Here is an 18,351-nt window from a genome sequence, read left to right as displayed (position 1 = left end):
TTCGGGGAAGGGTGCCATATCTATATGGGTTACTAATATCCATGGTTATTGCGATATCCACATTGTAAATTCCAATACATGGCCAGCACCAAAGGATGGACACCGTCGACTGCTTTAACATAGAAAAAGGATCTCTGGTGGCACTGCATCTGAGAGCTTTTTTTCTTTTTTCTTCTCTTGTCCATACTTAGATGTGGCAGGCCGGCAAGAGACATGCCTCTAAAGCCTTCAACCTCTACGCCAACATCGATATTCTCAGGCCGTACTTCGATGTGGAGCCCAACCAGGTCCGAAACAGGTAACTGGAACTGGCAGGACGTTGAGGCGGTTTTGGGTATTTGCTGAAGGGGTTCAATGTTGGATATGACATAGTCTGAATAACACTGTGTAAGTGGTTGTATCTGTGGTGATGCTTTACTTGCAAAGCTGCTTTGCCACTTAGGCCATGGCCATTAATTATGGTCAAGTTGAGTTCCATGTTTTTATAACATACTAATTTCCCAAAGAGTGTCGGCAAACGTTCCTTCCGGTTTTTCAGATTTTACTGAAAACCTTAATGCTCCGAGCCCAGTTTGCAGGTTTTTGCCTCCCAACACCAGTATAAGTTAGAGAGTGATCTGTGTGGCTGAGAAGCAGGGAACCATGTATTGTTGGGAGCAGTGGTCAAGTGTAGGATTGCCCAGACACTATTCTATATTATTTTTTAAAGTTGAGAACGCCATATACTTTGGTAGTCACTAAATTCAGCATTGTGTGTTAGCTGCTTTTATCAGCTACTTTTGAAGCGGTTTCCAATATTGGCCTCCATCTCCTAAAATGCTTGTTCAGGGATGATTAAAGAAGGGTCTTTGGTTAGTTTGTCTCACTGCCTACACTTAGCCCCCCTCTCCTTGCCACCCAGTGTTTGATGATCCATATATCTTGGTTATGATTTGCCCGGAAAGGTCCTCTCCGGCTCCAAGGCTCTGGAGGAGGGGGGGTTGGGTGTCCCTAACGTTTGGCGTTCTCCTGGCAGCCCATCTGGTGCATTTGGGGGAATGGGACAGGGACTCTACTCGAGCCGGCTGGACGTTTCTGGAGCACAGCGGTACTAGCGTGCCCCTGGGTTCTCTTCCTCTTCACTTCATGAGTAGGCTGACCTGCATGCGAGGAGGCCCCTTTCTGGGTTCGGCTCGGGCGTCCCTGGCCTACTGGGATAGGGCTCTGGGAGCTGGGGACAGGTCTGGGGCCGCTCTCTCCAGTCCGGAGAAACCCTGAGTTCACGCAAGAGCTACGGACTGAGTCCTTTCACTGCTGGGTAGGGGGGGCCCGCCTCCTTCGGGAGTGCTATTCACAGGATCGCCCACTTAACAGACGAAATTTGCATTGCCGGAGAAGGAAAGGTTGCATTATTGCCAGGTGAGGCATTGGATCTCAGTTTGGGAGATGCGCCGAGACGGATCCAGAGAGCTGTTAGCACTGGAATTGCATATCAGGGTACTTCCAAGCATGAATAAAATAACAAAACTATACAGACTATTAGAGCAGATCCAGATGAACAACGTCTGTATATGCTGACCTGGGAGAGGGGCCTGCAGTTTGAGATTACCATTGAATCGTGGTCCCGTATCTGGTCAAGAGCCCAAAAAAGCTTTAAGTGCACCATAGTCAGGGAGAATGCTTCTATGATTATGCTCTCTCCCCACATTCACAAGCTTTCCCCGGGATACTGACCTCTGTGCTGGCGGGGATGAGGACAGACAGGTTCCCTTGAGCACATTTGGTGGCCTTGTCCCCACTCAGTTCTACTTGAATGAGATTCTCTCTAGGATTATGGGCATTACAGGGTGTGACCTTCAGCTGCATCCGCTCACTTTAGTCTTGGGAGACAATGACCGTGAGGGAGGCTATGGTTGAGGGCTTAAGTGGTGCCCCGGCTGCTTATCGAAGCCTGTTTTACCCTAGCCCAGTCTTGGAAGTCCCTGCGAGGGTTGGGGGGGGGTGGTGGAGGGACTGTTCCTCAACTCATGGTGGGATAAGATCTGGGAAACATGGACATCTGAAAAGATTACATCCACGCTCAATGTCCGGGGTGAATCAAGGAGTGATTTGAAGGACTGGGGTGAGGTCCTTCCTTGTAGGGCCACATGAGTACAGTTTAGCTCAGCTCCTGGCCCATCCCCCTTCACACTACTGGTGTCCTCCCTTGCGCTGGGTGCCATCATTGCTTGTGGAACGGTATGTTGTACTTTATAGTGACTTACAATCCCCTTTTGTGTTGGTTGACTTGCTTTGCGACTTCCTCCCCCACACCTCTCCTTTGTCCTATTCGCAACCCTGCTCCCCCCCCTCTTTCTTTTCTTCTCGTTAACTCCATTTGTTCAAAGTGGTTTCTGATTTTGTAGTGTTATTTGGAAAATTGATAAAGTTGGGATTAAAAAATATATCTTGGTTAATCGTGAAACTGTCCTTCACATTGATTATCTGCTCTCCTTGTTTCCACTGGTACCCCCTTACATTTTGTCCTTCTCCCCCACCTCTATCACTTTGAAACATTTCATTGTAGGTTTGAGCTGTACAAAACATCAATACAATTAAAAATCTAAGCAGGATATTTTGAATATGATTATTGACATGACATCAGCAACTCACCTAGAAACACTCGAAGTGCAAACATTCTGGAAAAGAGCAATGTGCACAGCCTCCTAGAATCCCCTTCAGTAATGCTTCTTCACCAGTGTTGAGATGTATTTGTAAAATCAACCCTGAGGGTGTGATTTCTTTTTTGGAGGCACCCTTTTATGGTGAACAGGTAGTTTGTGAGGTTTTAGCCAAACCCAATCAAGTTAAGGTAGCAACGCGGCAGGGCTTGGTCTCGAAGGGAGTGAGAGTGATTTAGGGGTACAATGAGTCCACTCAGAGCAACTTCAAATATTCAAGTTGGACAGGGAAGGGCAAAATATACAATGGTTTATTTGGCCTTTGAAATGCACACTAAGCATGTAAAACTGTTAGTCAAATATTGTCCCACGCTTACTATAAATCAGCTATATACATTCACCCTGAGGGGAAGAACAGGAAGCCTTTGATTCAGTCTCCAGTGAAACATGGGTAAGTATTGTGGTTGCATGCATTTTGGTACAGACACTTTGAGTAAACCCAGAATAGGTCCTGCAGCATTTAGTGAGTCCAACCCTAACATGGTGTGGGTCTTTGTGGCCTTAAGCCAATTTACTTTTCAGATAAGTTTATTAATGGATTTGGATGATGCCAGTGGTTATTATCAGAAAGACAAAAAGGTAAGTAAAGTTCAGGTAAGCAATTTAACTCCATCCCATTCACTGGGATAAGCGCAGAAAGGAAGCCGGGACCAGGCCTGTACCGGCCAAAGTCTGGAAAGAGTAATTTAGGTACGGGACTTGATGCCCATGTAACCCTACTGGGTGGAGGGAGGTGAGGAGGGGAGAGGCACAGGTATGTTAACTTGCTCCCCTGACTCCGATTCTCCAGAGAGGTTTTGTAGAGGTTTTAGAATCCATTTTGGACACAGTCTTCTGTGCTTGACATGCGATTGGGATATACACCCTGCCCCTTGCTCAATGTGAGTTATAATCCACAAATAAGTAAGTGTTGGTCTTAAAATAGTTTGGTACGACCAGATAATTGCAAATGTGATTATATTGATTATATAGCTTTTATTTTAATGTGATCTCATATGGTGGGTATCACTAAGATTCTAGGTGATACAGGGGTATATAGACGCATTCTCTGTGTCCTGATCATATCATAAGCTATTACCACATTAATGTCTGTGGCAACTCGGCTATCTACGCATTCAGTGATTGTGAGCTTAAGTCATGTATATTGAAACTGAAAACCAATTACAACATCATGTATATCAGCACCGGTTAGAAATGACTAAAATATCCAAGCCTGCTAGGTATTTTTGAACTCATATTATCTCACAATTTACATTCTGGTGTCACAATAGATCAATGTTTTGATCGATACACCTATGCCATTGTTTGTATCTATAAACTTGTGTTGCCCTTGTGCCAACACGTGTTTCAACCGTGCTATAGGTCTTTATCAAGGCTGGGCCATTATTCATATGTCTTAAGATTCTCACTGCCCTAAATATCAAAGATATTGAGCTTGAACAAACCTTCCTTTTTTAAGTTAAGTCAATTTGTGTTTCTGTTTATATTTGAGAATGTTCTCATTCCCCAGTTTATCTGGTTGCTTGTTATAAGGATGAAACCTTCAGGCAGCAGGTAGGTTCCATAAGTTAATTTATTAAGCATTTTAGGTAATCGAGTGACATCAGGTATACATCCATTAAGATTGGGAGTTAAAACTACATAGTTCCAACTGCCTGGGTGGAACATCCAATCAAATCCAAATATTCCACACACACACTCCAAGCATCCTCTCATGACATCAGCACAGACTCCAAGCATCCTCTCCTGACCTCAGCTCACACAGACAGCAAGATGCAACACACCACCTCTCCTTGCACTTGCAGACAAGAACCTCACATACTCCCAATAAGCGGCACAGCTCACCCACACACTCAAATACGCTTAAAATACAACACATCCTCCTGCCAGCATTCAACCACGCAACCAAGCACTATCTAGAACCACCATCACCTGCGTAACTGGAGAGAGTTGTAGTCCCACCGAGGCGTAACTCGCACACAACCAACATGCTGCACCACAATTCTACTTCCCAAAGCCATTGTATCCTACACACCACCTCCTACCCACTGCCACCACCAGCGGGTCCGAAGTGCGCTACACCCGAGTGCATTCCGGCCCCGCCTTGGGCAACAAACTACCTCCATAAATGCTGCCAATGGAAAAACCTCAGGCCTGCCACACCCAAAAACAGAGCCCCTCGTTGGACTGGCACGCAAGCCTGCCGGTACATTCTAAAATACCTGCTAACATTCAGAAGAGAACCACAATCTCAAAATGAACCAGCGATCAATAAGGACCATCCCAAAAGGACAGGAACTGCGGAAAAATAAGACCCAACTATCACTTGGACACAAGACCACATCACTGTCACTCACCATGCAACACTCTGACACGGGCGGCAACACAGCTTGTAAGAAACCCTTTAAAAAAAAAAAAAAAGAACACATCCACCAGACCCAAAAAGCTGGCCAGGCAATTTGAGAACCAACTGAAATACTCAGCACAAACCACTGAGAATGATTGCAGCCGACTACGATGAAAAGGTGCCATTGCGACCATCCTAAGATGAACACTCAAACTACCCGACTAAAAAAACATGGTGGGGAGCAGAGAAGGAGATCAATCACAAATAATAAAAACAACCTTACAGACGAGGCTCAATAAATGCATAACTCAAGAACACAAGAAGACCACACATCATAATCGACATTTGTCTGAGTCCCATCACACCAAGCCATTACCAACGGCAAAGTATAGTACCAGAAACAACTTGCACGCCAAGTCCCAGCACCCATCACAAACTCCCCCCATAGTGATGTGTAAAACTCCACAAAATGTAAACTGAAGGCAGGCGTCCCCAACCAATCAGACATAACTCTCCAAGTTCACGCTTGAAAAATTCCAGTTACTAACAAAATCATCACTTGTAGACTGTAACATAAATTTGATCACATTAAAATTCTACAGAGAAAAACATTCACTGCTTAACTCTAGCAGTAAAACACTCCATAGACTGTGTCACTCCTTTGACAGTGTCATCATCACCACCACTTGCATGTCATGACCGAGCATACAACGGCACACATCTCCGCTAGTGGCATTGTTAGAAAAAACACTTAGCAGCACACAACATATTATGATAATCAAGCTGCAAATCCTCCGTGTTTAATCTAGCGCATTTTAAATAAGTATGCATTTCCACTTATACAGCGACATGCTAAAGGTCCTTGTCGCAAACTGCAACATTAAACCTAGAAAATTGTCTAAAACCTTTAGACATTCAACATGTCCAACAAGACACTTAACTAAAAGTCCTTGCTTGGATGTTGGTTTTGCTGAGTAACTCTGAAATTCCTCAAGATGATTATACTAACTTGTAAACCCCCAATGCACTTCCAACTTTGCATAATGATGAATCCTAAACAAGTGTCGAATTGACACGCTGCTCAGTCACAGCTGACACTCTGTCCACACCGTCATCAACATGGCCAACCAAACACGAATATCCCATTGAGTGTCCATTGCTGCCTCCTTGCAGCAACTAAACATAGCTCCTGAAAATGGTTCGCTCTTGACAAAACCAAACACAAAACTAATTAAGCCAACACTACAAAGCAAAGTGCTCCCCTTAAACTCCATCACCATAAAAGCAATTGATCTCCAAGGTACAAAGTTTGCACCACGTTTCCTGAAAGTCATATTAATCACCCCCAATTGCCACGCACATAACTTTCACCTAAGACAGCACTTGCTTGACTGTAGTCCGAAACATTACGGAAAACTTCAGCTGATGGGAGACTTTACGGAACACTTCAGATGAAGGATCCCTTCCAATCCCGCTGGATCACTCACATGAATTCTGGTCACTGCAGTTTCCTGACAACACTCTCTAGGTCAAGAAACAAACACCCGAGTTGAAATGGTAAACGCCCTGGCATGCACATGTTCGGTGGTTCTTTATGAAGCGTCAGTCATTGATGAGAAGCTCACTGGTACGCTCAGAGGACCTTTCCTCTTAGCATTCTCGGAAGTCCAAGCATTGTGGAATGCCGCATAAGAATGCCAATCTCCACGCCCGGCATTCTGAGACATTCTGAGACATCACCATTACCTGCTGCAGTCGATGTGACATCATCACTCAGGCTTCATCTCACCTGAGAACAGAGCTCCTGCAGTCCAACCACCACAACGGCCGTCGGGCCTCCAACGCCATCTACTCTAGCAGACAGCACAATTGTATATGGGCACCTGCTATGTTTCCTCCATAATAGGACAGACATCTCCAGGATACACAACCACCTGACTTGGTTGCTTGGTCCACCTCAGGCAGCCAATCGAGTTGCCAGCACCAGTGGTGCTCCCTCTCACCAGCAGCAGAAATAAGCACCTCTCTCTCCAAAGCGCAGCGCCTCTATAAACTAACCATGCGGTATGAACACGCCTCTCAGTGCTGGGACAGTTACTAAGTATCTTCCTCTCACACCACTGTCCTTGCCCATACTTCGTTCCATACTGCTCGCATTCCCTCTTCTCTCTCATGAGGTGCGGAGGCAGGGACACTCTCCTATCCCTGGGACAGGGACAGTCCTTATTATACCAAACTGGGGCTCATCTCCTTTGGGGGGCAGTGGTCCTCCCTCTTCTCCTTGTTCAGCTTCCTTAGACTGCTCTCCCCTGCAGCACTAACACCTCACCCTTCTCCTTACTTGACAGGGTACTCCACACTCCGTTCCTCTTGTGGGTTCAGAGCCAGCTCGTCGCCAGTGTTGTAAGGATGAAACCTTGAGGCAGCAGGTAGCAGGTAGGTTCCATTAGTTCATTTATTAGGCATCTTAGGTAATTGGGTGACATTAGGTATACATCCATTAAGATTAGGAGTTAAGATGGGGAGAAGAGCCCACTGGCTCCAACCCCTCAGGTTACATAGTTCCAACTGCCTGGGTGGAACATCCAATCAAATACAAACATTCCCCACACGCTCCAAAGATGCTCTCATGACATCAGCACAGACTCCAAGCATCCTCTTATGACATCAGCTCACACAGACAGCAAGATACAGCATACCTCCTTTCCTTGCTCTTGTAGACATGACACACGCTCACACCTAAATAAGCAGGATACAAGATGCAACACTTGTCTCTGTGGAGGGTTGTTTGGCATCTCCCCTCCTTGATGTAAGGCCCGAATTGAGCGTCATATGAAATAAACAGTCTTCTGTATATTGTAGATATTCCTTCGATGGTGGGGTGGCAAGGGGGAGCGGTGTGGGAGAGGGGGTGTGTGTGTGTGTGTGGTGTAAGGAACTCATGGTGGCAACAGTAAAGACAGACACAAGTGATTGTCATGTATCAACGATATCGACCCTTCTGGTCTGCCTGGTCCTTTAGTCAATAGACTTTATACCGTTTACTTTCAACATGGCCGACGCTATGTCCTTGTGCGGTCTAGTTGTCCGTGCGGACCTCATGCTTCCTTGAAAACAGTCACGCCCCACGCGTCTCAACGCTCTGCTTGACAGCTCCTTGCCCGGCAAGTTGTGTTCTCGTGTTTAGCCCTTATTCCTTCGTAATCCCTGGTTTCCAATTCCCATCCTTCCTAGTTCCCCCTTCTTCCCACTGCTCATTCGGAATCCTATTACCCTGTATCCTTATCCTGGTTTCGTCCTGGTCCCTTCCTGGAACAACTGAACGTACCCGAGCCTCGGCGTCACCGCTACCGGGAGCTGCAAACTTTCGTGCTCTCCGAAGCCCAGCAGACTGGATTCAGAAGACTCCTGAGCTTACCTTTACAAGGCACGCTCATCCAGGAAAAAGAAACCTGCGCACTCAAAGAAGAAATCCACAAGAAGCAAACGGGTGAGTCACGAATCCGAGGACTCGGATTCTGACAGTTTGAGATGCCATCTGACTACAACTGTACCCGTCATGGAGGCAGCCGTTCAAGACCTAATGAGAGGCATGCAGGAACTCACTACTGAAGTGCAGAATCTTAAGGCTGAAAATGCCATCATAAAACAGCTTGTTTTATCCAGAGACTCAGCATATCAGGAAAGTGCATCGGTAGGGGGCATTGTGGACAAATATGATGGGAATCCAAAAACCTTGCGCTCCTTCCTGGACTCTTGTTTGGTTCATTTTACCTTTAAACCATACTACTTTTCTACCCCCAGAGCTAAGGTGGGGTTCATGATCTCTCATCTATCTGGCAACGCACTGGCCTGGGCTACTGCTTTGGTCTCCGCTGAGGATTCGGTACTTGATAATTACGATGGATTTGTGTCTGCCCTCAAGACCATGTTTGACCACCCAGACCAGGTGTACTCCGCCCAGGAAAAATTGTTAGAGTTTCGATAGGGAAATCAGGATATGTTGACAAATGTTACTCGTTTCAAACAATTGGCTAAGGACTCTAACTGGAATTCAGAAGCCCGTTTTACCTTGTTCAGGTGCGGGTTAAGCGAAGAAGTCAAGGATGAACTAGCCAGAGTAGCCCGCCCAGCCTCCTATCAGGCCCTCATAGATCTATCCTTACAGATAGATTTCAGGATACAAGAGAGAAAGGCTGAGAAAAAGAAGACGCAGAACCTGTCACCCAAACCTCTACATGAATACAATAGTCCCGGGGGACAGGAACCCTCACTCCAAGCTCAATCCGAACCTGAACCCATGCAACTAGGGTCCCTGAGAGGCCCCATATCTAACCAGGAAAGAACACGAAGGGTCAGTAGTAGTCTCTGCATGTACTGCGTGTCAGATAAACACTTGGTGTGTAATTGCCCGATTGCCCCTCCTCATCGCTCGGGAAATGCCAGCTCCCGATCCTGAACGGAGCCCAGTTTCGGGAAAAGAAATCCTGCTCCGACATTTCACCTTCACAAGACTGTTCTTTGACCAATACCTTGGTGCTACTCCAGGTAAGTCTTTCAACACACAACCAAGAAATACATTCAATACTGGCCCTGGTAGATTGTGGTGCCATGGCTCTTTTTTTGGATGACGAGTGGGCACAGAGACTTCACATTCCCCGAGAGAACAATGAGGTTTTCCAGGCAGGAATCGGCAGAAAACCCTTGTCTTCCTGTCCCATAACTCGACAAACATCAGAGCTTGTGCTATCTATTCACAATCACCAGGGAATGTTGCGTTTTGACATTATCAGAGTAGCTCACTATCCCATAGTGCTTGGCATGCCATGGTTGCAGAAACACAATCCATATATCAACTGGACAGCTGGATCCTTGTTCCTGGGTTCCGAGTTCTGTCTCACTAACTATCTATCTGGGAAACCCAAACAGTCCGCCGGAGTGAAGCTTCCAAAACCACAACACCTCACGGTCTCTACCATTACCCAGGTAACCGAGGGGTTCCGTCAATTTTCAGATGTATTTTCTTCTGCCATTGTTCAATCACTCCCTCCTCATCGTCCTGAAGATTGTGCAATCGACACAGAAGAGAATGCATTTATTCCATTTGGAAGGATGTTCATTCTATCAGAACCCGAGAAAGTTGCCTTGCGAGAGTATCTAGACACCAATCTTTCCAATGGAACTATTCGTCCATCCAAGTCCCCAGCCGGAGCATCTCTATTTTTTGTACCCTAGAAGGATACCAAAGAACTCCGTCCATGCTTGGACTACCGAGGTTTGAATAAATGTACCCTGAAAGACAATACCCCTTGCTTCTTATATCGGACATCCTGGAGGCCCAACGTGGAGCCGTCATTTTCACCAAGTTGGATTTAAGAGGGGCTTACCATCTGATTCACATAAAGGAGGGTGACGAATGGAAGACTTCCTTTCGGACCCCCTTCGTTCACTACAAATATCTGGTGATGCCATTCGGCCTAGCAAATGCTCCTGCCGTGTTCCAGCGTTTCATGGACCGGGTCTTTTCTGACATGTTGTTCCTTTTTCGTCATTGTCTTTGTCTACCTAGATGATATTTTGGCCTATTCCCAAGACTTGGCCTTACATCAGAAACACGTCTCCTTGGTCCTACAAAGGTTACACCAACACCATCTGTTGGCCAAACCCGAGAAATGTATTTTCCACGTATCTACAGTCAAATACTTAGGATTTGTTTTGAGTCCTCTAGGAGTAGCCATGGACCTCTAAAGTGGAAGCAATCCTTTCTTGGCCAGCCCCAACCACAGTGAAACAGGTGCAGTCGTTACTAGGACTTGCACATTTTTATCGGAAATTCATTCCTTCATTTTCAGCTATCATTCTACCCATTGTCCGTATTTTAAGGCAAGATACTCCCTTCCAATGGACTGCCAGTCAAGAAGCAGCCTTTCAGAGACTCAAACATCTGTTTACCAGTGAACCCATCCTGGCTCAACCAGACACAACCAAAACCCTTCCTGGTAGAAACTGATGCTTTGGAACATGCTATCGGGGCCTATCGGGGCCGTTCTCAAGCAAGCTACGGGAGACGGATTGGAACACCCATTTGCTTATTTATCACGCACATTACAACCTAGTGAAACTCATTACTCAGTCCTGGAGAAAGAACTACTAGCCATCAGACAAGCCTTCACAGATTGGCGTTACCTCCTTTTGGGTGCAAGGCATCCGGTCGTGGTAAGGACCGACCATCGGAATCTCCAGGTTCTACATGCCATGGAATGCCGAAACAATCGCCATGCAAGATGGGCCTACTTTTTTGCCCAATATCAATTCAACATTCAACCCATCCCTGGCCCATCCAATGTAATAGCGGATGCTCTGTCCCGAAGACCGGATTACATAAAAGAGGATGACCCACTCCTTCCCAAGATGTTTCCAGACAAGGTGTTCATAGCACAGGCTACCTCTCTCTTGGCACTGATACGTGAACTCTGTAACTTCGGATATTTGGAAGGAGTTCAATACAGATAATCCTTGGACTCTCTCAATGATGGATGGATACCTCTTTAAGGACAAATGTTTGGTTGTTCCTACCTGAAAACTCAATCCAAGATCATGAGTCTTTGTCATGACACGTTTCATTCCGTGCATCGTGGTATAACCGCCACCTATCAGACAATCAGAAGAAACTTTTGGTGGCCTCAGTTGCGCTCTGACGTACGCGCTTATATACAAGCGTGTTCAGTCTGCAACCAGAATAAGATCGACAATAGGAAACCAGTAGGTTTGCTTCAACAACTAGAATTGCCATCTCGACCCTGGGAATTCATTGCCACTGACTTTATCGTGGACCTTCCTCCCTCCAGAGGATTTACCACTATGGAAGCATCTTTGTAAGCAATTGGGTATTCAACGGGCATTGTCATCAGGTTACCACCCACAAACAAATAGAATTACTGAGAGAGTAAACCAAACCCTGGAACAGTATCTACGTTGTTTTGCATCTAAAGTACAAGATGACTGGTCGCTCCTTATTCCTGTAGCCGAATAATTCAGACCATTCCACGACAAGGATCAGTCCGTTTCTGTGTACTCAAGGGGTTCACCCTTCAGTGATACCTACACTTCTGCCTCCCCCCCACATTGACTCCTTCAGTAGACGCATGGATTGCTCAACCAAATTCCATTCACAAGCAAGTTAAGGAACATCTAGAAAAGGCCAGGATGGACATAAAGAGATTTGCGGATATCAAAAGGCGTCCCGGGCCTTCTTACACTGTCGGAGATAAAGTTTGGCTCTCATCTCGTTCTCTACCCAGACACCCAAGGCATAACAAGTTGGCTCCTCGCATCTACGAACCCTTCACAATAATTGAGATTATCAACCCAGTTGCCTTTCGACTCCAATTACCCACCACTTGGAAGAAGATCCACCCTGTCTTTCATACATCACTATTAAAACCCTTCCATCAGTCAAGTAAGCCAAGTCCTCGACCTCCTCCACTTCTTGTTGACAACCAAATCGAGTTTGAAGTGTCCGGGATCTGCGATTCCAGGTACAGAAGAGGTCGTCTTCAATATTTGGTGGAATGGAAAGGCTATCCGCCTAGCGAACGCATTTGGGAACCAGTCTCCAATTTAAATGCACCACGCCTACTGCTACGTTTTCACCGGTCTCACCCAGGCAAGCCGGGTGGACTGGAGTTTAGGAGGAGGCATGCTGTCATGTATCGACGATATCGACCCTTCTGGTCTGCCTGGTCCTTTAGTCAATAGACTTTATACCGTTCACCTTCAACATGGCCAACGCTATGTCCTTGTGCGGTCTAGTTGTCCGTGCAGACCTCATGCTTCCTTGAAAACAGTCACACCCCCGCACGTCTCAACGCTCTGCTTGCCTGGCAAGTTGTGTTCTCGTGTTTAGCCCTTATTCCTTCGTAATCCCTTGTTTCCAATTCCCATCTTTCCTGGTTCCCCCTTCTTCCCAGTGCTCATTCAGAATCCTATTACCATGTATCCTTATTCTGGTTCTGTCCTGGTCCCTTCCTGGATTCTTCCTGGAACAACTAAACGTACCCAAGCCTCGGCGTCACCGCGACCGGGAGCACGCTCTCCGAAGCCCAGCAGACTGGATTCAGAAGACTCCAGAGCTTACCTTTACAAGCACGCTCATCCAGGAAAAAGAAACCTGCGCACTCAAAGAAGAAATCCACAAGAAGCAAACGGGTGAGTCACGAATTCGAGGACTCGGATTATGACCGTGATCACAGTTTAAGGGTGTTTATTAATCTATGCATGGGTCAGAAAAACGCCTAATCTAAAGCTAAGATGGGAGCACTCTACGACCATCAAATAAGAAGGCAGTCCGAGTAGCGTCTTGTCAAATAAAAAGGGCCTATACTAAAGAAAACTATTGCCAATTATTACCACTAAGTTACGTGTGGGATAATGTTCACCAGAAAAGAAAGAAGTGTTTACAAAATGTCAGGATGGGTATGGCTGGGTCTCCCTTCCTGACGTTTCAAGCACGGGACAAGTCGGAACACCTGAGCACGGCACACTCCTTGGCCTCTCCAGCACGAGGCTCACAAGTCCATTCAATGATACCAGAACCTTCAAGGGCCAATTCTCTTTTCTACAAAGTTTCTTGCCTTAGAAAGCCTGCTGAATCAAAACAACGGACACTGGCCGCGGCCTGCACAGTCCTCACAAGGCCTTGGACCATCACAGTAGGAAGAATGGGCAGAGACCATACTTCTTCTTTTAGAGAATGCCTAATCTCTTCCCCTCATTTCCTTCTCTTTGCCGTGCTGCCATTTCCATTAACCATGGAAAAAACCCTTTTGACTTTTGCCCGTCCTGTAATAGAAAGTACCCCTGGATAGACTGTTAGGGAGAATTCTCTGTTTAGCCTGAATTTCCTAACCTAGTGAGTCCCCCAGCAGCTTTGCTGGATTTTTGTTTTTTTTTGTTCTCCTGCCAAGAGTGAGACTCTTTTACCCTCACTCTTGGGCATGATTTGAGTGTGTTTCTTTGACTCTAGATGTGTTTAATGGGCTATGGGTTCTTTTACTTCATAGGGCTTCATGTGTTTTTGTGATGTGTTACACAGCACCCTTAGTGCAGTAACACAGGGGTGTCATAGTGACCCCCAGTATAGACTCCATACCCTGGGACTGACTACTGTCTCCCAGGGCATTTAAAGTCACCATTGACTTTACTAGTCTTGAATTCTGAACAGAACCAGTACAAACCATCATATTGTGGACGTACTGGCTGGGGCAATTCGATTGCCCCGGGGTCTGTTAGTCGAGGGGGCAAGTCTCCATCCCCCCTGATTGAATTTTGGCTGGTGGCAGTGGATACTACTTTTTATATTCAACCGTGAATATTTCTCTATGGGATTTTCCCATTGTTCGAGGCTACTATCTTTATTTATTTAATTACGATAGCCTCGAACATACCGCTGGTTTATTTAATTATTATGAATTCTCCGGTTGGTATTTTTTGCAAAAACTCAGTTCTAAAATGGCGTTTGTGTTCTCTTCTGTGACTCCAACCCAAGTCGAGCCCTTTGTTCCACTTTTTTGGCGGGCTTCTCCACAGAAGCCCTCCAAAGTGGTGCCACTCTGTCTGGGGTACTTAGGGGGGGGATTTAGGCAACCTGGACTGAGTTGCCTAGGCAACTCAAGTCGCACTCCGTCCTGATTGGCCCAAGTGGTGAGCCGGCCGGCTCACCACTTAGCATGTTTGAGTGACAGCTAGGCTGAGTGAATGGGGGTTTTCTGCATAAAAGCAGGGCTTTGGGGACTGGAACTTCAGAAGTCGCCACAAGACCTAAGAATCCGACCTGAGCCGACCTGCCACGACGACAACACCGTTGGAGCCCTGCTGGACCGTCTCACCACTTTTCCCAACGACAGAGGAGATCTCCCGCCGGAGAGTCTTCTTCCTTTGACTGGTGGGGATAACCAGTTTCACCGTCTTTTCGCCTTCCCGACGCATCTCGTGGCCGCCTTGCCTGTGCCAAGCACCCCGGCAACCGGAATACCATGTTTTACCACGACCGCAAAATAAAGGGTAATACCTTTAACCGGAAAACTCCGCGGCTGGTTTCTTCCCTGGCAGTGCAACGACCTTCATCTTTCCTCCAAGTCGAGATCTCCTCTTCCCCTGGACGACGAGGAGACTTGCACCCGCTGCCAGGAACATCTGCCACCGCTGGAGGATCCTTCCCACTTAAGGTACCGTGTCCCGCCTGGCTTCCCTTGCCACCGACTGTACAGGGTAGATTTAGCCCCCGGCTTTCGAACCTGGGTTAGCCTGGGACACCCTGGCTAAACTTTTCTGAGTCTCTCTAAACTCTTTTCGAACTCTCTGCAAGACTTTCTAAGCCTAGTGTAACTGTGTGATCTTGGGCGCATTTGTGCTCTGCTCTCTCTAAGAGTGGGCCCAGCCTATGGACTTTGGCTCACAAGTGACTTTTGCTCTTCTGCCTTGCTTATAGTGTTCCTAAATCTTAGAGTGGTGTACCTTTCCGTATTCTGTCTTTTTCCCTCCCTTTTTCATAGACTAATTGGAGTGCCATCTATAGTTAAGCGCTCACCTCTGTATGGAAATAAGTGGTGTTAAGTAAGACTTATCTGATAAGGAATAAGGGTTGTATATATTATAATAGTAACTGTGTTTAGAGTGTTTTACAATAAGAGTGCTGGAGTGTTTCAAACAGTGTGTTTTTAAATAAATAATTATATACTTTGATACCAAAGCTCTGGTCAGTGTTTGCTTGTATTATTGTGTCTGAGTGCCTATTGTGTATACTTTGCATACTGCCTAACTCTTGTTGAGGGAAGTCTGACTGCTCAGCCACAGCTACCAGGTAAATCTGGGTGGTACAGACTGCTACCAAGTGGGTTTACTGCTAACACCTGTAGTCCTAAATCTTTTGCAGTGTTCTCAAAGGGAACTGCACAGGTTTCTGCCTAACATAGACACACAGGGTGTGTAACCACTGCCTCCCACGGGATCACCCCGATGAGCAAATCTTGCACGTTTTTTCAATCCTAGACATTAAAGAACCGTAAAACTAAATGCTGGACCGTCCACGCCATGCAGGCCAAGGCCTCCGTTGATGTGGAGGGAGTGCCATGCAGGCCAAGGCCTCCGTTGATGTGGAGGGAGCTTCCAGTGATGTCAGTGTCCTAAGTGACACCGAGGGCGAATGGGATTCGATAGACTCCCGCATTCGAGCCCCCAACTCCATAAAGCAGGCCAGCGGGCCTGTTACGGACACTACACCCGGCGACTCAAGCACTCGCACTATACGCCACACCAAGCATTCATCCTACGGCCGACCGTCGGCCACGCTGTAGATCTTTGAAAGCCATGTGGTTTTAACGGAAAGGTCCTCAAACATCCCTTGCCAACACGCTTGCACCATGACAGACTTCCGACACAGACCCACAAGTGTGTGTCTGACACCGTGCATAAAACGGACACCCTTTAGCGTGCCGATAGGTATTTGTCTAAAGGCGCTTGGACTGCCCATTCCACTACCTCAAAAATGAGAGAACTCATTATAAAACACGTCCCGGGCCCTGATTTAAAATCCAAGATGTTGAAATCCACTGAAAATTTGACGCCTCTAGCGTCTAGCCCTCCACCTCCCACGATAGTGGCCCCTCTAAATCTAAGCACACCCCTACACCCTCAGACACCCTTGCAGGGAGCATGCTCCGCAAGGATCCTACACACTTGCAGGATACTCCTACCTCCGTATTCCCAAGGTCATCTGAGTGGACCCCAGAGAGTTTCGATCGGATCATGAGGAAGATGTCTTCTTCTGTAGACTGTATGGACCGGCACCCTGCAGAACTGTAGTCTTCAAGGCCCATCTCGCACAGCTAGGGATGACCCAGCAGCCAAGATGGCACGCCTGGACACTGTACAGCCCAGCACCTCCACCCAGAGCCAAACTAACCCTTGGTCCCTCCTCTCCCCTCTCAGGACTTATATTTTGTTGACCCCTCAGGTTCACTTGACCCAGGCTCTCAAGGAGACCCGAATTATCAAGACCAGGATGACCAAGAAGAATTTTACGGTGATGACAATGACGACATCTACGTCATCCATTCACTAGACCATCCAGATCTACCAGTTGCTTACTCCCCAGTCGACCACCCCAAATACAATGAGCTGCACCTCGCTGTCGCAGAACATTTTAACATAGACAACCAGGAGGTCCAAGTTGATAAGGACTTTGTAGAGGACCTTTTTGGAGAAAAGAAGTCTGCATTAAAGTTCATTCCCCTCCTGCAATCCATTCAGAGACCCATTCACCCGCCTCCCTCTCCTAATGCCTAACCTTACATGACCAGTCAATCCCAGCATCGAGAAGATAATTCAGACCGGCCCCTAATGACCCTCCAAAAATCGGGGGTCAACTAAAACCTGATTCCCTGGTGGTTACCACAACTAGGAAAAGAACAGGCGCACTTCTAGCCTCTGCAGGGGCCCCACCAGATAAAGAAAGTAAGAAGATGTTCACTACAGTTGCCATAAATGGGATGAACTTCTACTACAAATTGAAACGGTCCCAGAGCCCATAAATTCTTAGCTCCTAAAGACTATAACTGAAGGCAAACCGGTTGCTAACTGCATCCTAAACAACCTGGATGCCACGGACAACGCAGGCCGTATTATAGCTGGAGGCACGCTCATTAAGCGTCATGCCTGGCTTAGACAATCTGGTTTTAAACTTGAAACGCAGGCCACGTCACTCAACATGCCTATTGAACCCAATGCTCTGTTTGGTAAAGGAGTTGAGGATGCCCTTAAAGGCGCCAAAGAAGAGTAGTTTCGTGGGCAGGGCCCTCAACGATCCTCTGCTTACAGCCAGGGTAACCAATCATCACCATTCTGGGTCAACTCACAGGGACAATCCTCCTCCTCAAATTTTCAAAGAGGCATAAAAGATCCAAAGGACAAGGTAGAGCCTCCTCAGCCAGAGGCTCCACCCCACCCACCCGCTCCAGGTCCCCTCCCGTGCCACCCCAGTAGGAGGTTGCATTTCTCAATTCACCCACGCATGAGAAGAGATCACGTCAGACAAGTGAGTGTTTGTCATGATGCCTGCCCCCGGGAAACCAGACCAGGCCCAGCAGTCCCGGAAGCAGGCATCACGCCATTTGGAGCATGCCCAAAAGCCCCAGTTAGGGGCTGTTTGGGTGCAGTCCTGGCGCCTTTGGCGCCAGGCTCATAAGAACAAAGTCAGTCCTGGCGCCATAGGCTCCAGGCTCATTTATGATAACTTACCTAAAGCAA

General features: G+C 47.0%; 1 protein-coding gene across 2 annotated transcripts in view; it reads left to right on the top strand.

Moving 5' to 3' along the window:
• YIPF3 (Yip1 domain family member 3) overlaps positions 1-18,351 on the top strand; it is a 331,619-nt gene that overhangs the window by 78,549 nt on the left and 234,719 nt on the right. For both annotated transcript variants that reach the window (XM_069608816.1, XM_069608815.1), the window contains one exon: positions 192-298. In XM_069608816.1, the coding sequence (XP_069464917.1) occupies positions 192-298 (107 nt within the window). The remainder of the gene's footprint in view (positions 1-191; positions 299-18,351) is intronic.

This window comes from Ambystoma mexicanum, chromosome 4q (genome assembly GCF_040938575.1).
Source record: "Ambystoma mexicanum isolate Mex_15411 chromosome 4q, UKY_AmexF1_1, whole genome shotgun sequence".
Classification (NCBI taxonomy): domain Eukaryota; kingdom Metazoa; phylum Chordata; class Amphibia; order Caudata; family Ambystomatidae; genus Ambystoma; species Ambystoma mexicanum.
The sequence above is the reverse complement of the archived record's forward strand: the minus strand, read 5'-3'. Positions and strand labels throughout refer to the sequence as shown.